Source organism: Chrysemys picta, chromosome 2 (genome assembly GCF_011386835.1).
Source record: "Chrysemys picta bellii isolate R12L10 chromosome 2, ASM1138683v2, whole genome shotgun sequence".
In the NCBI taxonomy this organism is placed as follows: domain Eukaryota; kingdom Metazoa; phylum Chordata; order Testudines; family Emydidae; genus Chrysemys; species Chrysemys picta.
Genome location: NC_088792.1, coordinates 198,975,664 through 198,996,319, shown reverse-complemented (window position 1 = coordinate 198,996,319; position 20,656 = coordinate 198,975,664). Strand labels below are relative to the sequence as shown.

The 20,656-nt window shown below is 39.7% G+C and overlaps 1 protein-coding gene across 1 annotated transcript in view; it reads left to right on the top strand.

The window, feature by feature from the left end:
• Positions 1–232: 232 nt before the first annotated feature.
• Positions 233–20,656, top strand: part of LOC101940684 (cadherin-7) — a 100,110-nt gene continuing 79,686 nt past the window's right edge. The window contains exons 1-2 of the mRNA XM_005282707.4: positions 233–594; positions 9,581–9,974. Coding sequence (XP_005282764.1) covers positions 9,765–9,974 — 210 coding nt within the window. The 5' untranslated portion in view covers positions 233–594; positions 9,581–9,764. The remainder of the gene's footprint in view (positions 595–9,580; positions 9,975–20,656) is intronic.

Genomic DNA, 20,656 nt, shown 5'->3' with positions numbered 1-20,656 from the left:
GGGGGAGTTGTGGGGATGGGGAGGACGGCTTCTTCTTTGGATTCCTTTCCAGTAGCCACCAGTGGGTCTCCGGGAGGGAGGCAAAGTCTCAGTGCCTCCTCTGGACAGCCTCAGATGGAAGTGACGGCAGGCTCCAGCCGCTGAGCGGTGACATCCCCCATCCGCAAGAGCATCGCCCCCCTCTGCCCCCGCCCCATGCTCCTCTTCCCCCCGCCAGCTCCGCGCCCAGTCTGAGCCGCGCTTGGCACGGGGAAGGAGCGCGCCCCTCGCAGCCGCGGACAAGGGGGCTCCGCTACGTCAAACGCGGGAGCTCGGAGGGGAGGACCGAGGTGGGGGATCGCGTTCCGGTAGGAGTCCCCCGCGGCGCTGCCTGGCGCTCTGCGCCGCGTGATTGGAGGGAGGGGAGCCCCCCGCGCTGGCGCTGCCCGAAGCGCAGACAGACTCGGCTGGCCGAGCAAGTTCTCTCCAGCGGAGCTAGCAGCCGCCCGGGCACATGTGCGAGAGCATCCAGCGAGGGCTTCGCTGGCGAGCCACCCGCAGCCGTTTGGATTAAAAGCCTCACTGCAGCAGCCGATCCAGGGGAAGAGGAGACAGGTAAGTGCCGGCTCAGACTGGGTGCGGGTGTTTTCGGGGGGCGGGGAGCCTGAGGAGTTGCAGGGACGATATTTGTCTCTGGTTTCATCCGCTCGTTCTCCCTCGCTAAACTGTTCCCAGTCCAAAGTCAGATGGTGCTGATCTGCAGAGTCAGGAGGTGGCTTGGCGTTGTTCGCCTTCAGAAGTTTCCTTTTCGCTGTGTTCTCCGGTCTGTGTACTGGGAAAGAGACTATATGCAAATAGCCTGAGCTGAGAGAGCGAGAGATCAGTGCGGTTTGGAAAAGCCATCAGAAATACAGACACCAGATGTGACAGCAGAAATAGTCGAGAACTGTAATAACGATTTAAAAAAGAAAATAGCAAGACAGTCGCCCTGTCTCTGCACGTAAGTCACGCAGACAAAAGGGAGAAAATGAAATACTTCTGCAACATTTAGGAAGGAGCAAGTCTTTTCTCATTAACTGATGCAAAACTCAAGTGGCTGTCTTTGTTGCACCCAAAATCCAGCATCAGGTTTGCAAATGTGGAAATGAGAAAGGCTTATTTCTTTAATTAGTATTCAGCTGGTAAGGTTAGCTCTGCAGTGCTTGAGTGTTTGATACTGACCCCTCTCCCATCCATACACATACAAGCATATCCTGCTTTCTTGGAGCAGAGTACACGCATTGCTGGTAAGTGTTTCATGGTCTGGACTGGATCCTCAGGCTTCAAGTTGATAAACGGAGAAAATTGCTTTCCCCCCTCCCTAAAGATCAGTTCTTACCTCTGTGCTTTCAATAGATGATGTAGTTCAGGTGAGTCAGGGTTATGTTATGTTAACTTCCCTGGTGATACAGGGAGGGTTTTTTTTTTGGGGGGGGGGGGAAGCAGGGGAAAGGATTAATGCTACTGAGGCTTTCTGATTCTGCAAATTGAAATGTTGATACTTTAATCTGTTTCCAGTGCAAAGAAAAATCTTCTGTTTGATTGATAACTTCTCAAGTCAAAGCAGAGACTTGAAAGGGCAGCGTATACTTTATAGTCCCTCTCACAAGACATACTGCCCTGCCATTTTTCAAATCAAAATGGGTAATCATAAAACATGTAGAAAATAAAATCATTCTCAGGGAAGGGGAAAAAATAAGCAAACAACCTCCCCCCTCCCCAATCCTATAGCTAAACTGTCTTGAATGCCAATCTCTAGAAGCACCTCAGCTTGGTAATGAGGTGTAGACAATTTACTTTTCTCAGACTTTATTATGATTAATACTTTTTTTCTCTTTGCCAAATGCTTTGAAGTTAGCATGACAATGTATTTTATTGCATGGTCATTAATGTGAGCCAGGTAAGGTGATGAGGGTCATTTAAGTACCAAGATTGACAGATTACATTAATAGCAGAAAAGTTGTGTAACTATAACTTGCTTTAACTGCTGTCTAGAATAAGGGTTTTGAAGATACAGCAGGTAAAAATTAGTTAGGAAAGATCATGCTGGCATGCTGTTAGCAACATTAAAACAGTTTATTAAATGACAGCAGTGTAGTTAGTCTGTTTAGAAATAATCTGGCCATTAAAACTAGCATGGTTTGACTGTGCTGTTATTACCTTTGAAATATTCAGTTAGGGCCCGAATGTGACTTCTTGTTGAAAGTCCTTGTCTAGACTTTCTAGCCCTTCCAGCTTGCAATTACCAGGGCATCTAATCTATACAACCTTTTGTGTTTTTTGGAACACTGAAAAAAGATGAAAAAAATATTTAAACAAACAAACAAAGCCCACGGCAAGGGGGAGAACAGAAAAAGAGCTCAGAGCTGACTCTGACAACTTCTTATATTAAAAAAAATATATTGTCTTTGGCTTGAAAACTTAACAGACACAAACTTCTAATAGTGTTAGGTAAATATCAGAGTCAATAGTCTGATCTAGTACTGTACATGGGAAGTGTTCTTTGATTGGACCAGTTCCTGTTGGTGAGAAAGACAAGGTTTTGAGATTACACAGAGCTCTTCTTCAGGTCAAGAGGTCTGTAAGCTTGAAAGCTTGTCTCTCTCACCAACAGAAGTTGATCCAATAAAAAATATTACCTCACCCACCTTGTCTCTCTAATATCCTGGGACTAACACAGCTAAACAATACTGCATACCTTGGAAATGTGTCAGTTAATGTGAAGGGAAAAAAAAAACAATAATCAGTAATGCAGACCATTTTCCTGCAAAAAAAAAAGCCATTAAGCTTTGCAGTTTTAATCAGAGGGCATTGTGCCCTTATAATGTGAGATATTATTGTAATTAAGGGTTGCTATAGGTCATTAGGACTGTGTTAACAATCAGCTGACAGCCTCACAACTCTTTTAAGTTTACTTTTATTGATTTAATAGCAAAGTGCTTTTACCCTTCTGTATAAAAGGGTAATTGTAAAGCATCTGTATAACTGCAATTTATCCTTGAATTGACTGTAATGTCCTATGAACAGAAAGTGATGCAGCTTCAGTGTAGGCTTCTGTTTATCCTTCATATATATGCTCAATACATTGCAACTTTTTATGTGTATGTTGTGTGCATCTCTCTCTGTTTAATCTTGTTAGCAGTCAGGCAGTAAAGATTTGAGGAAATCTTCATTAATATATATTAAAAAAACTCCATGTTACTTTACCCTGAGCCAAAGTCCTTATTTATTAAACAAGCATTGCTGAGGGTTTCTTAAGGGTTCTCAACACACAAATTGCATCCTCTGTGTATAGAAAATTGTGAGTTGAGTATTTTCAACTTGATGTGATTTGGGGCTAAATTTGCTACTTAGGAGTTAGTTTATGAATGCGGGGTTGGCTAATAAGTTTTCATTTTGCATTTCACTGGCTATTTCTAAGCCTGATATTCTGATACCATTTTCAATGGATCCAACTCCTTAGCCATCTAATTCGCCTTAGTTGATCACATACAATTTGTTCATGTCTGCGTTCATGTCACTACTGGGTATTACTTTCTCGTGGCAATAAAGGATCAGTTAATTCTAGCTGAGGGAGGGTGCATAAGATATGTGATGATTCCCTCAATCCCTGTCTGTCACAGCACGCTTAACCATAAGCAGTAATATAGGAGTGCCTCCTCTAGGGATTTAGTGGTTCTACAGGGAAATACCACAAAGTATTTTCTTTCCCTAGGTATTGTATGAAATTCTACAAAATAACTGAGAATGCAAAAATCAAACTAAGGCCATTGCTGAAATTTAACTATTTGTGCTGTATAGTCACAACTGTAAAAATATTGTTAAACATTTATTTTCAGATATCTACATAACTGATCAAGTTAGCATGATCCTTTTCAGCAACAGTTTAATATAAGCAGATTGGGAGGCTACAAAGAACTTGCATATGGAGAAAATGACAGACTTTTTAAAAGTATGCTTTAAAAATATAGCATTTCAGCCATATAATGTCACATAATCAACTCCAGAATACCATGGAAGACTGAGTAACAATCACTTTGCTTTCTGTGTACATTATGTGAGACTGTGTTATTTATTAAAGTCTGCCCATTGTTTTTCTGTTGTCTTGCCAAATTCTTTCACCGGAGTCAGAGGGTACTAGAGCTAGCTTTGTGTAACAGTGCCATATGTTTAGAGCAGTGTTAGTTTCTTGCTTGATAACCAGATGCAGACTACAGGATGCGCACTCCATTTACAGTGCTCCCATGTGAATATTTAGGCCAGTTAGCGGCAGGAGGTTGTGGTCTGTAGTTGTAATGTCATCTGGCACAGGGAGTTAATGGGTATGATCATGCTGGCTTGACTTGTAGAACCTCACTTGCTCAAAGGAGCTCTCTTTTTTTGAGAAGAAAGGTAAAGCCAGCAGTTGCAATGTATACTATAATTATCTAGATTTGTTTTCATATCTTCACCCATAGTTGTCTAAACAAGCATGGATTTAATGTTAGTTAATGTAAAAGAGACTCCTGTGATAGGAAAGCCATGCGTGACATGCTTTAGAGCCACAGTCACTAAAAGGGAGTTTTATTTTGCACAGAAAATGGGACTATTTCCAACTGGCATTGTAAAATAGAATGTCAAAACATAAATATTTCAGTTGTAATAGCTCAGCTACCAAGGGGCTAACCTGCTGATTCCACTGTATTCAAGGGATCATGGTTCAAGTTCCAGTGGCAATAGTCAATTCTACAATTATCTCAGCACAGAGGGTGTTGCTTTATTGAGTGACTGACCTGTAGTGAGAAAATTAAGGGACAACTTTGCACTATTAACCCATCTCGGGCATCATTTACTGGATAGTATTGTCTTGGTCCCACTTCAGGGATGTTTCCAGAGACAGTGAAGATCAGGGTTAACCCCTGTGTATTGCCATGGTATTGGGAAGTGAAAACCATTTAAAGAATAGATGTGGGGAAGAAAAAGTGGATAGAACCGGTAAAACTCTTCAGTTACACACATAAAAAAATTGTCATCAGCTGGCTGGGAGACTTCACAGCAGAGCATTACACTGTCATGTGAAGAAATGTAGGATTAGAAAAGCTTTTAGTCTATCATTTCCCAGCCTAGAAGTATTAGGACACATGTATTGGGATGTGAAAGGCAAGGAACTTAGGGTGGGGCTGAGTAGGTGGGATAGGAGGAGCAACATGGTTCATGAACTAAACTGTCAACGATACAGTAGTAGCAATGTGTGAGTGGAGGCCTATGAAACTAATGAGATAGATTTTCTCTGTAAAACAGAGGAGGTGGTGGGAGGAACCGAGGATCTTCTATTGAATAGCCTGGAGGCTTGGGGAAAGCAGGGAAAGGAAGAACTTACACCTGAATATCTAAAAAAGGTGAGGGGAAGAAGTAGGCTCAACCCTAACCACAAACAACAAGAAAAAAGTTTTATTACTGGTACAGACATTAGCAACTGAAACAAAATATTGAGCCAGATCTTCAGCTGGTTTAAATAGGCCTTGTTGCTTTGACGTTAATGGCCTTTGCCAGTTTAGAACAGCTAAGGACCCATGAGCTGGCTCTTTTCTTCCAGTCAGGATTGCCCTTCTGAAACAATGTACATTATTCACTCTGACACTATCAGATTGTGCTCACAACATAAAAGCATATCATTTCTCAGTTTAAAAGTGTTCACTGAAACTCCTTTGCTTGTAGAGTTTAGCTCAAATGCAGTTAAAATCCCAGTAGCAAGATTCCTTTAGACCTGTGATTTTTTTATGCCATGATGTATTACAGATCAACCACCTAAATGTCTGTGTGACAACACAAACAATATACAGTAAATGTTCAATGGTTACTCCTTATGGATTTTTCTGATTCTTTGGGCTTATTCCATAAAGCACACATTTCAGCTATTGTGAGATATGCCAGTAGCAAACAGAAATATTAAAGACCCGGTCACAGAATATACTCCCTTAGATTACAGGATTTATCCCTTGAATTACAGTTTGAATGTTTTTACTGATGTTTGGCACTTTTGGGAGACCAGGGAGCTTTGTACAAAGTAAATTACAAAGCTGAGCTCTCACTGAAAATGAACTGCAGTGATTTAAAAACATATACAATCCCAAATTATTTCACACCCTGACATTTAAAATCTGACCTGCTTTTCTGCACCCACAATTTGAGGACACAGGTTTGCACCCCAAACCTTGTGTGGACACAACCTACATCATTTGGATGTCTGACTACTGTACCTTATCTGAAGGTGTAATTAGGTGCTTAGATGTTTAACTTACATTAGTTGCATCTGCATATGATGTCTCCCTTAGTCACTTGCACCCAGAATACTGTGTGGACAACCTTATTCAAAACAAGAACATTTTAAAACACGATAGACAATAATTGAGAATCAGTTTCTCCTTCACTTGGTACCCAGTCCTTCAACAGCAGATGACACAAATGACACTTAAATCAGAGGCCAGAGCTGCATTCCATACAGTGCTCTCAATGTTACTTGCTTCAAGTGAAGCACAAAACCCTACATTTATGCCTTGGCAGGAAAAAAAGCCTTGCAGTTTACCTTTTGGCGCTATCAAAATGATATTCCAGATAGATGCATCAGATGATCCAGAAGAGATAGTTATTCCCCATATGTATATTAGTCTATATACATACAGTGAGAGAGAGAATATAAGATATGATATATATGAATATACTGTATTGTATATCTGTGCATACATAGAGATATTAATGAGAGAGACAATGAAAATCATTTTAATAAATAATTGTCTGTTCTGCCAGGAAGCAAAGAATATTATGCACTGGATATTGATCTTTTTAAAGGAATTATCATGTTGAACTATTAAACATGCTGGAAGGACTGAAACCCCCCGCTCCCCAAAAAATTAGTTCAGATAAAATAACATATATTAATAGTAAGAGGAATGAAATATCCATTGGAAAAAGCGTGTTGCCATTTAACGGAATAAAAGTAATTGGAACAATGAGACAGTGTGATAAAACTATTTGAGAATGGGTAAGGAATGATTTCTTCCGAAGTACATGAGTATTGTATATTCTGCTTTTTATCAGATTGTGCTCTCTAGGATATAGACTGTATTTCAGCTGGTAATTTGGGTGAGTTTTCAGTTCCATGCTGTGATGTGTGGCTAGGGACAACAAGGATAGCACTCCATATGGTGGTTTTCATACTTTCCTTCAGGTGTAAAAGAACAGGGATCAGAAAATGTTCAAGATAAAGGTTACAGAAATGCTAGGTTTTAAATTTCTGTTCAGAGCAAAGACATTTCAGAGTGCTCTATAGAGAGACTCTAACATACTATAAATGTTTTACTGACATTTTTAATGAAAATCTATTTCATATTTTTATCTCTGATAGATATTAGCGTGCTGCCTCTTTGAAATAAACAGAGAGTTTATCAATATCAGATATCTGCAACTAACCTGGTGTAACAGAGATGTTGAGTTGGTACTTTAAGGGTGTATTTACAATTTCTGGTATGAACAGCACTTCTCTGGAGAACCGTCTCTTAACTGAACTGAGTGGTGGAGTGAGAAACATGTCATTCGGCCAGCGAACAAATCCTTTCCTGAATTCTCATGCTATTATTTTTGCTGGTTGTGTTTTGTTTTTAACCAGACTATTGTCTTAATTTAAGGCTCACATCAAAGTTGAGCTATGGCTATTCAGAAGTAATCATTCAAACATATAACAAATAATTCATACACCAGTTAGCTGAAACTGGCACCTTTATGTTAGTCCCACTGCAAAGGGAATCTTCCATGTTCCAGAGATGCTTCAGAATTGTAGCATTTAGAAATCAGGGTCATGAGATAATAAGTTGCTTATTTTCTTCACTGCCTGTAGCAAGGCGCTAGCTCTTTACATATGGAGCTTTCAAATTACTGCTGCTTAGTGAACATGCTTAGTGGGTTTGTGGTTTATCCCACCGGTCTCTAAGTAGAGCCTTTCTGTTGCAAGGCAGTACCCATAAGGGATTACTATAAAAAGGCATTAAATACAGACTGTAATCAGAAGGGCTTTTTATTTGTTTTGGTTTTTTGCCCTCTAGCTACCTTTGGGAGATATATAGAAATTGCACAGCTAAAAAAAAAACAAAAAAAAAAACCACCTCTGGATACTGTGGATACTGTGCACAACTATCAGAAACTGTATTTCACTCAGCTCTAATAAAGATGGTTAGTAATAAAAGAATTTACCTAAAACATTTACTGTGTAATCGCTAGTCCACTCGGTTAAGTAAAACATGCAAAAGATTAACTCTTTTTTTCTTCCAGGGCTTCCTAGATCACATTATTTCACTCTGTATGAATTACTTGGTAACCATTTTAACTTCATCCTCATTTGCCCTTTTATATTTGACACATTTCTAATGCATCTTGACTGCCTGACACGTTGGCCAGATAAGGAGCGGAAATCCTTACTGCAGGAGGAAACATTGCTTACATAGAGTTAAAGCAGTCAGATGATATCTCTGCAATGTAAGACCTACTTTTGGCCCTCTCAAATAACTCTATTTTTATTTAATTATTTAGGTTAAAGATTTTGGGAAAATAACCTCTTTTCGTTATAATGATATATTTATTTGATAGATCAAAACAGATTTAATAAATGCCAGAGGACAGAAAGTATATCAGAATGATTTAAATCCATGTTTTAGTAAATTTCCCATGCTATTTTGAGGCATTTTGTTTGGATTGGTCATCTTTCCTAGTAAATTCTGCCAGCTCCTGAATAACCAGAATTTTGAAAGTGAAACAGAGGACATACAGTATAAGAAAATGTTTATTTGTGTTACTACATAAGAATCATTCAGCCTCACACCAACATTGCATTGAACATATAAAATCAAATTATTTTCTGACCTTTTTGAAGATATAAATCGTTGCGTAACATGCTTCATATCATATCTGACACTTGGTTTTGAAATGGGAAAAAAATGAATGGGGAAACTCCTGGCTTTTTAGCTGATCAGATTCAAATCAGAACACATCAAAACATCTGGTGTACTGTGACTCAGAATCAATCGAGTTCTGCGTCACCTTATACTACTTTCTATCACTTTCCTGCTAAATGCAAGAGATTTAAGCTAACATATGTCCTATCCTTTGGTATGAATCACTGCTGTTAGATGCTTTGTTCTTATGTCCTAATGATGACAAGTAAAATTAGCTGTAACAGAGAGGAGTAAAAAAATCAAAGCTAGTAAATGTAAAATAATTAGAAGGAGGGGGAAAGAGAAAAGACTGTGGTGTTTGTATTAGGAAAACTGCATAATCAAGAGAACGTTCATCAGAAAAATATAAAACTTTGTATGATTTTATGATTAAGATGCAGATCGACCAGCAAGATTAATATAATCAAAGTAAGACAATATAAAATGTCAAAGCATTATTGTATAAGCTAAAGTCTGTTAATACTACTAACGATGATGAGAAAAGTTTTAGTAAAGTATAAGATGCAGCAAGTGAAAGCTGAAAGCGAATGTATGTTTTTTAACTTCCTGACAATAGTTCTTGTCTTTTCCTCTGATAGGTACCTATTATACCATTTCACTGGTGAAGGCTATTCAGCAGTGGTGACCTCTTCCAATCGAACACGCCACGAATTATTATCTCTGGACTCCCAGCTGATACCTTGCCGGAGGCTAGAGCTACTGAGCCAACTGGAATTGCGCCCACACTCTTATCAAGGTTTTTTCTTACACAGGGGAAAAAAGATGAAGTTGGGCAAAGTGGAGTTCTGCCATTTTTTGCAGATAATAGCTCTTTTCCTGTGTCTTTCTGGGATGAATCAAGCAGAACTCTCAAGGTCCAGATCAAAGCCCTACTTTCAATCAGGGAGGCCGAGAACCAAGCGCAGCTGGGTGTGGAATCAATTCTTTGTGCTGGAGGAATACATGGGTACAGACCCTCTCTATGTAGGAAAGGTAGGGGATTTGATCAGCATTTGGAAAGTGAAGATGCTTGTTTTCTTGATGCATTTTTACAGTATGACTCTGATTTGTCAGTCTATTGACTTGGTAGGAGTAGGCCAGAATAGAATACTTTTTTTTTTTAAATAAAAAGATTGTTGGAACTACAAAAAACAGTAACAATACACTCTATTTTTGATTCCTCATTTAGAGTTTTTTTTCCAGGGCCATATATTGTAGCTATTAAAAAAAGAATTAGGATAACCTAAGCATTTTACCATTGTTATCACAAATATGATATTTAATTATTCATATAAAGTTAATAGATGCTCATTACACTCAATATGACATTTATTTGTTACATAGCTATATAGCAACATAACTGTCCGTAGTCCTTTACAAGAAATAAGAAAAAAGGCAAACAGAAAACAGAGTTTCTGCCCTATATTGCTTACAGTCTTAAGATCGGGGTCTGCATTACTGAAGACAATGGTGAAAGGGCAGAATGGCAGGTTGTAGGTGGTGGCTAGGAGAATGAGGGAGTGTCTGGAATTCTGCTGTGCCCTGGTCTTCTTTGACTGACATACTGGTACTTTGGGGGCATAGCTGGCCAGTAATCTTTAGTGCAATCCAAATGCTGGACTACACTAAAGGGGATACTGTGCCAGTATAAAACAACCTCCAGCATCAGGGAGTCCCAAATGGCTCTTTTGTAGCCCCTTGATGCATACTGAGCGCAGCTGTGAAGCGGGGCCTAAGCTTAGTCACTGTTTTGTGGTGGCATGTAATATAGCTTGATCAGTACCTTTCCAAATGAGAAATGGTTAGGTTTTATTTAATATCTCTGGTAATTGTTTATTGAAAGAAACATTTTTCTCCTATTTTACAATCTAGTTTCTTATTAAGAAATATATACAAATTAATAGAAGTAGTTAGTTTCTTGGCTGAATTAAAGCAAACATAAAATACAATATAATAATTATTTCTGATAAAATTATAAGTTTATAAGTCGATAAGAAGATCCAGGGTCCAAATAAAATAATTCAAAGCCTACTGATGCAAACACTTGGGTATGTGAAATTTTTTTATATATGTGATCTGTCCCAGTGATGTCAAAATTACTTTTGCTGTAAGTGTTTGCAAAGTTAAGTACACCTTGATCCTGCCAGGTGCTTTAACCACATGAGTAGACCCAAAAAGATCAGAAGAGGGATGGTTATTATGCTTAAAGTTATGCACATGTTTAAGTGCTGTGCTCAGCAGGGGTCAGAGTGCTAAGCACCTTGCACAGTTGAGCCCATAAAGACTTACTAAGGTCAGAGATGATGAAATTATCAGATTCCAGTTATTTCTTATTACAGGAGTCATAAAAAGGCCTGCTATATTTAAGGTTATGTAAGAGTTTCCATTCTGATATCCTATTTTCAGTCATTTATGGGTTTCAACCTTTGAGGTTGAAATTGTTCCAGCTTGATCTCTGTCTGAAGGTGTAGGTCTGTTTAAATATTCAGCCACTTTTGACTGGTAGTAGAAAGTTGAAGTTTGGCTTGAAAATAGTCCTAGCTGAGAAATATCTACAGCTATTTTAGAGAAAGTTGGTTTGGATTTGATCCATTGCAATTCACATTTTGCACATGTTTAGTACATTTTGCATCGAGTTCTCATTATAGCAGTACCGTGCACAGGTAAAGAAGTCCACACCACACGTGCATGGCTAATTTAGTGGTACAGTGAGGTATTTATTGAAGGTGCATAGTGAATGAGGCAGGCCTCCAAAGGCACTCTTGTCTCATTTAGGGGTACATTTTCAGAAGTCGGACTACAGTATGAGCTCTCTGTTTCTAGGTACAATTTGTATGCTGCCTATTTTTCTTTTTCATCCACAAAATGATTTGCTGGTACCGGAACTCATATTTGAACTAGAAAATCATTTTGCAGATGCAGAAAATATAGGCATAAATTTGCATGTGGAAAAGGGACAGTGGTTTACTGAAAAATACCCGTTGCTGTGCATATTGTAAGATAAGATGCACAGATCATAATGTTAACAGGAAAGGGGATCTGTAGTGTGGACTTCCTATGGGTCAGATTGTGACGTTAGCCATGCTTCCATGCAGGGGAGTGAAGGAATGCAGAGTTACTTTTCTGTATGGGCTACTGTAACATTGTGGAGTGAGCAGGCACAGGTGAGCTGCTGCTTCCACCTCCATGCAAATGGTTGGTGAGTGGACAGGTGGGAGTGGTGACTGGGTGAGGCTTACACCCCAGTGTTCGAGGAGAGTGGGAAGTAAGCTGTGTTGGGATAGTTAGGATAGCAAGGGGGAAACAGGACCAAACTCAAGTCACATTCCAATCTGCTCTGCTCTTGGGACAGCTCAGCTGTGCATAGCTCCTTGTTCAAAATGCATTGCAAGGTGCAGTCCAGGTCTAACTGCACAGGACAAGACACCTTCCTGCAGCCCTCAGAAACTGTGTGGGATAAAGTGTTTCAATAACATTTAGGCAAATAGATCCACATTACGGTATGTGTTTTCCTATCATTTTCTTTAAGAAGCCATAGGCATTTCAGTTTAAAAAGCAGTGTTAGAGGATGTTAGAGTTGCATGGGAAATCATGCAAAGTCACAAAGTGCCAGCGTTAAATGCATGCTTAATATTAATTTTGTCATCTTCTTTGTATGCATTTTGACACATCAGGTACATGATGACAGAGGGTGAAGTCATAGCCCCAGTGAAGTCAATGGTCAAAGTCCCATTGACTTCAATAGAGCCAGTATTTCACCCATAATATTTTTTCAAATGATATAATATCATAGTTTTTCTAGACTTTAGATGAATATATGGAGTGTTTTGTAATATTGCATTCTTGTATCCTTGAACGATTTTCACTGCCATAATAGATCAATATACTTTTGTATGAAACAGGGCCTGCTTCTTCTCTCACATTGGTGTAAACCACGTGTAACTTCACTATTGTTGGGGCAGGTACATCAGTTTAAAACTGTTAGAAGTCAGAGGAGAATGAGACCCTTAACCTGTTTATATACATTCTTTTCTCTCCAAGATTTGAATTTTAATGGTTCAGGTCTGTCACAGGGGCACACTACTCACCACTGGGGCACCTCCTGGTGGCTGCATCTGGGGATTAGCTCCACTCAGGTCTGACACCCCCTTGTGCTGATCGCTGCACACCCTGTTTTTTTTCTCACAATCCCTGTGACTCTGTCTTCATGGCTTGGTCCTCCGGCCAGGTCATTATAGTCTTCCCCTTCTGGGGTATCAAAGACTTACCATACCAATGGCTTTAGACAGTCTTCTCAGTCTTCCCCAGTGGCTCGTAGGGGAACCTGGGCCAACTCGGTACTTCAGGTTCCAGTCCAGGGACCCTATCTCTAGCAAGGGTGGCCTGCTCACTCCCAGATCATGTTGCTCTTCTCCTGGACTCCTTCCTACATCTCAGCTCTATTTTCTGGCTCCCTCGCCTCTCTGGGTTTTCCCCCCTTCCAGGGATTAACTGCAGGCTACCTGGCACTGTAGCCCCAACACCTCCCTTTTCCCAGGCAGTGATGACATACTACCTCCCTGTAGCCCCTTTCTGTTGCCAGCTTTCTGTCTTTATAAATCTGGCCCACCTTCTCCCCCAGCTGAACTTCATCAGCAAATTAGGTCTTAGCACTACCTGGCTTTGCTCCAGTGGCAGCCTATAGGTTAATTTTAATTCTGCCCCCTGGTGCATACGTGTTTCCACACATATTTTGATTACATGGTCACATACTGGTTCTCAAATAATACAACAGGGATCAGCAATCTTTGGCACGTGGCCTGTCAGGAAAATCTGCTGGCGGGCTGGGACGGTTTGTTTACCTGCAGCATCCAAAGGTTCGGCCGATCGCAGCTCCCACTGGCTGTGGTTTGCCGTTCCAGGCCAATGAGGGCTGTGGGAAGCGGTGACCCCTGGTGCATATATGTTTCCACACAGACTTTAATCCCTTGGCCTGTGCCGCTTCCTGCAGCCCCCATTGGCTTAGAACGGTGAACCGTGGCCAGTGGGAGCTGCAGTTGGCTGAACCTGCAGACGCTGCAGGTAAACAAACCATCCCGGCCCGCCAGCGGATTTCCCTGATGAGTCTCGTGCCAAAGGTTGCCGATCCCTGTAATACAATATAATAGCATACAATTTTTCTACTGCTTTATACTGGCATGCAGAGAATTGTTTAGTCCTTCATGCCTTGTGTGCAGTGGACACCCCATCACAATGGCTCAATCCTGCATTATGTTCAGTGCCTCCTGGGATGTGCTTAATACCTAATAGGATAAGGTGCTTAGCCATATACGGCACAATTTCTTTCCATCCATCAGCACAGCACAGGTACAATTCAGGGGATGCAGCAGTTAATTATTTAGCAAATCTAACTGAATACAAAATTATTTAGCAAATCGAGCTGAGCATTCATGCATACCAGAGGTGAAATGTAGGGGATAAGCCAGTCAACTCTGAAGCCAATTTATCTGGAAACTTAGGTGGCTTATATTTGTTGGCAAATGTTTACTATTACTCTGCAGTATTTTGTGTAAAAATGCCTTACTGTGTATTTTCCATATAAATTACTTTAATGAAGCCTGTTTGGCATACAAATAATAGTGCACAGTACTAAACAATTCTATGCATGTGTGCCTAAAGCTGTAGAAAAATTGTATGCTATTATATTGTACTATTTGAGAACCAATATGTGATCATGTAATTAAAGTCTGTTTGGAAACATATATGCACCAGGGGGCAGAGTTAAAATTGTGCGTGCAATGATAACTTGGGAATTTTCTATTTTCTTGATTGCTTAACCATGTAACCCTAATGTTCTCTTAATTTTATTTTTTTGGATAAAATGCTGATAAGAATTTCAGTCTCCTCCAGAGCATTGTGAGAAATTGCATGACACCAGATCTCATTCAGCCGCAACCTCTTCCATTTTTTGCCTGTCTAAACAAACAAACAAACAAATCAGGAAAAGAGAAGAAGACTGTGAATCGGAGTGTACTAGTTTACAGTCTGATTTCTGGCTTCACTAATTTAATCAGTGTTTGTCTAGAGAGAGGCACTAGCTGTAAAAATCAGATCCAAACCCAGCTCTGGATTCTAAAATCTTCCAAATTTGAGAGCAATGGGAGTGGTGCTGTCCATCTCCAGTTATGTGCAATATGTTTAATGAGATCCATTCTTTTTTAATACCATCTCAATAGGATCTGAAAGATTCTGCAAACAAAACACAAAGGAAAATAGGTATGAATGAGTGGAAAGAAAAGAAAGAAAAATCCCTGTGGACTTTTAAGTGGCATTTTACGGATGAGGAAACTGAGAAAGAAAAGTTAAATGATTTGCCCAAGGTTATTCAGTTAGAGCGTGTCAGAGCTGGAGTTAGAATTCAGGACTTACTGGCTCCCAGCCCCATTTTGCTTATTTGTTAGATAGCCTCTTGGTGCTTCCTCTTAACTACTTGAAGTTAAAAAGACATTTGGACACAATATTCAAATATGGGCCAAGATATATAAATGGAATTATTATTATTAATTTATATTGCAGCTGTGTCCTAAAGTCCCAATCAAGATCAGAGCCCTGTTGTACTAGATGCTGTACAACATGGTAGACATTGTCCCTTCCCCAGAGAACTCAAAAACTAGGGCCCTAATCTTACAACTAGCCTGTGGAAACCACCATGGATGAGATGGTGGTAAGTAGTTGTCATCCATTAGGCCTGAACTCTTATGCAACTCACACTTTCTTTTGAAGTGTAGTCCTGTATCATTCTATTCCACTTGTCCTATCTCCTCTACTGACATGTGCAGGGGACAATCACCTGCTCCTCTCCTTCCTCCTATTTTTATAATGGGGTGGTCAGCTGGCCTACTTACCCTATCTACAGTTTTGGGGAAGGGAGATTGGGCAAATAGGCTCATACTCTATGGTTATTAAATGTTCTTAATTGGAGCCAGATAATCAATCCACATCTCTTCCCCTACATTCTACACTGTCTCAGAAACACTTACTGCTAAAGGCCTCTTACTTCTCTGTGGCTGAAACATGCCAGAATCCTGTGGACTAATGAGTGGGTAGAAGACCATTAGCCCACTGCCTAGAGGGCCAGTACATTTAAGAGAGTGTATATATATGCAGTGTACCATTTGGGAAAGGGAATCTATGGGTAGGGGAATGGAATGATCCAAATGTCTCCTCTCTTTTCTGTATGACCAAATGGCAGACGGTAGTGGTTTTTTTTCCAGCCCTGTCAGGCCTGTGAAAGAGGGTTACTGGGGTGGTTACTCTTTCCCTTTCTCTTTGAGGCCAGGAGAGGAGATTTATTAGGGTAAAGGACATTTCTTTCGCCTCCCTGTAAAGGTAGGAGATGGAGGCCTGATGAAGGAGGGATGATATTCACATACATTATTAATACTGTTCCAAAAACATACAGCACACTGTACAGAACATGTAGACTAGAGCAACAAAGAGCTACCCCAAAGAGCATAACCCACCATTTTCAGAAGTAGCCATTTATTTTGTGGGGTGCCCATTTAATTTTGGGGTGCCCAATCTAGTACAGTTTGAAAATGTTGGCCTTTCAGGTCTAACTCCTACCAATATGATGGTACACCAGTTCCTGAAGAGTTGAGGAGATTTCTTCAGTGAAGAAAGTAATGTAGGAAAGCTGAAGACCTCTTAATACAAATATTGGCTATTCACCAATTATTAGAAATTACCACCAAAGAATTTGTCATTGACACTGTGTGACAAATTCTCAATTGAGCCCCGAAACTGCAAGCAAATGCCAAGTTATGGCCACTTACATCTGGGCTCCCAAATACTTTAAGTGTTCTTGCACTATATTTCCTAGCCATGTCTTTCTGGGAGGTATGAAAAAGTAGCCACACAGTCATTTCAGACTCACATGGAGGAAATATGTATATTTGCAAGTTTTTCTTGTCTATGCCTTTTTCTGTTGCATAATAGGTATAAGCTCTATTGCTTTGTATATTCACAATAAACTGTTCTGGAGATTGATAAAACAATTCTATTGTGCTTCTGAAGTTTATCAGTCTGAGCAGCTCTTTATTGCTTCATATAATACAAAGTGATAACAGTTGATCCCTTAAGTAAAAAGGGACACCACCATTCTTGTCAATGATATTGCACTGCAAGTGCTGCCGCTATTTGAAACAAATGAGAAATAAAACGAATCTAAACTCTACTTAGATATCTCAGCATGTCTGTCTTAGGGGGCTGCACACACTACCCATTGTGCTCTAGGGCATACAAGGGGCTGCAAGCTCCCCTCTGTGTTCCTGGTCAGGTTTATGGGCTTGTGTGGTGATAAATGGCATGGGCCATGGCCCTATTTCCTCCCCACCACCTTAGGGCTGGGTTGTGCTCCCAAAATACAAGAGGAGGAAGTAGTCTTTGCAGTCCCCTAAGCATAGGGAATGTGATTGTTCTTTCTGGAGGGGACTTAATGGGAAGAAGATTCCTTACAATCTCACTCGTGCACCCACACAAGGGCCAGGAACAATTTATTTATTAGAAAAGATAGTGTGAATGAAAGAGCTAATGGGATACCTACTCAACTAGGAAGTGGACAGTGTCACTTTTTGGATCCTTTAGCATAAGATAGAACACTGACATTTAATGTGAGGTATTGTGGAAGGGAAAGTTTTATGGAAGTGATGACATCACCACTGTTGCCCTCACCTGAACCTTTTCTTCAGTGACACAGTCATGCTGTTTAGATAATCTTTTAATAGCAGTTCTGCATTTTGATTGGCCACTGGCCTTCACCAATAACATTATGCTTAATGTTTCTTCAGGAAGTTATTTTAAACTATGTTATAAGGGCTTCTCTAACAATATAGAAAAGTAAAAGCTAATTTTGCAGTGACCTACTGTAGATGCAGGTCTCATGCATGCTTGGCTAGTTATCAGAAAATGCCTTTTCAGCATGAGGACATGAGCAGATTTAAAATTTTGATGACAGTGAAGCTCATGCTACTTCAGCTTATTTTTTTTTTAGTTTATTTGCTTTCCTTTCTTTTTGTCTTGCGCTAGCATTTCACCTCCTTTTCATCTTCTGAACTTGTTCTTTAGTTCTGTACCCATAGCTTTTGACCATCACTAATTGTGCAGTTTTACCTCTGTCATATACTTTTATTGTTGTAAATTACTGAAATCTGAAATGCAGAGCCATTAAATGAAGGTTATTGGTAATTTTGTTTATCCTAAAAAAAAATGAATCCTACATCATTTTAAACTTCATGAACCGATAACTGTTTGTCCCACCTTTAAGATTTTTGTCTCATTTGTGGTCAACGATAAGTCAGGATGTATGTTTGGACCTCTTGTCCTCCATGCCAGTGCTTAGCTAACTGTTCATAGGTCTTATCCAAAGTCCGGGGGATGCAATGGGAGTCCTTCTATTGACTTTAATGGGCTTTGGCTCATGCCCCTCGTGAGGTGATATCAGAAACATGCCTAGCAAGTCTGATTCTTTTACAATCTGCTAGCATAGTGCATCTCTTCCGGGCAATCTTTCTCTTTACTTTGACATTTTTCACCAAACCTTCCTGAAGCATTTGACACAAATGTCTATCTACAGACCCATCAGGCTTTCATTCCAGGTATTAAGTGTTTTTCATCTCTCACAACCATAAAGTAATGCTGGACATATTGCTGTGCTATAGGCTATTACTTGCATTGTAGTGCTTGTGCCATCTCTTCTATGCTCTGTTTCTCCAGCTGTTAAATAATAACCTTGCTTTCTTGTTACAACCCTTTGTTTCTTCCATCATTCTAGAGACTTGACAAAATGTTTCTATGGAAAGATCTAATACACACAAACCATATTCCTGGGTGTATGTTTATGTGTGAGTGCATATGGGTCTTTTTTCTGTATGAACTTTCCCTCTTTGTTAAACAGAGCATTTATGACTTGTTTAAAGACACTTGGAGATCCTGTATGTTCTAGTTTCTAAAGATTAAAGGCTCAAAGTTTGCTTTGAGTGCACAACCAAGTGAACTTAAACATAATGGAGATTTGTGTTGCAGAATTTCCCCTGTGTAAGTATCAAAGGGGTAGCCGTGTTAGTCTGGATCTGGAAAAGCAGCAAAGAGTCCTGTGACACCTTATAGACCAACAGACATATTGGAGCATGAGCTTCGTGGGTGCATCCGACGAAGTGGGTATTCACCCACGAAAGCTCATGCTCCAATACGTCTGTTAGTCTATAAGGTGCCACAGAACTCTTTGCTGCTTCTCCCTGCGTAAGTGTACATCTCCTCTACACTGACAACATACTTGAGAGGAGAGGGTGCACAGAATGCAGGAGGGGTGCATGTCAGGGGCAGGTAGAGGTATGGTGGAGCTGAGCTCTGTTATGCCTGATTTCCTCCTCTTCCCATTAATGAGCGTGTATTACAGATCCTCCTTTGTGTCTGATCTGCAGAGAATATGTGATGATAAAGCCCCACTTAGAGGGAATTGACTTTTTAGTGCAAGCTATACAAGCTAATGCTTTTAGCTCTGGACAGCTCTGATTCAGTCCTGAATGTGTCAGCCAAAGTGGTGACCATCACATGAGTTCCAGTTTCCACCAATGGTGAAAGTTAAAGAAGGTCTCCTGCTTCTCTAGCTTCCAATGAGGCTGGATGGATGAGGATCAATGAGCAACAATCAGTTCCCTGTATTTTCTATTGCCAACTACATCTGGATGGGGAATTGGGGCATAGGAGGTTCTGTGTTCCAATTAAAAATATTGTATAACCTTTTATATGCATAGAATATCAAAAATGGAATGTAAAGCTAGATCCCTCACTGTATCTCACTTTGTCCCAACCCATGTGTGCATATAACTCATTCCTAGCTGGGCACACAGTAATAACTAAGTTCTTCAAAGTAGTTATATTGTATCATTCCACAAGTACTGTATTTCAGGAACACTACAGCTGGTTTATATTTGTCAGTACTGGTGAAAGTCTACATTCCTTTATATTTCAATATTTGTGTCCTAACCCAGATTATCTATTTTGCTGTTTGCTTTGTATTAAATGAAATGGAACATCAGAAGATACATTTACTTTTGTCTCATTCATTTGTGCTGTCTGAAAAGGAAAAACAAAAACAAAACCCAACACCTAAACAACTTCTTAATAAAGGAAAAAAATCCTATCTTTTGCTCTCACTGAAGTCAATGACCTAACTCCCATTGATTTTAGTAGAAGTAAGACATGGCCCTAATTGCTTATATATTCTTTATGTTCATGTTCTGGTTAGTGGGTAGTATTAACTTTAATAATTTTATAGTTCAATTAACTATCGTAGCTGGAAATTTTCTATTTCTAATTCTTTAAACTTCAAAGAACAACCATTATTTTGTTATATGCTCTGTATTATATTGGAGATATTTTTCAGTACTTTCATTTGAGGAAGAAAGGAATCATACAGTTAATTTAAATTAGCATCAGTATTTTTGCTGTACCTTTTGCTTTGGACAAAAAATATATTGCATAAATATGCTGCTGCTAAGCTATACGCTATGAAAGGGCTGGCAGGTTATAATAGCATAAAATGCATATTTTATTTTGTCCTCAAAACATTGATAGGAGAATGATTATGTATGGATTTTTATCTTAGGGTAAATATTTTTTTTTCAAATCCAAAA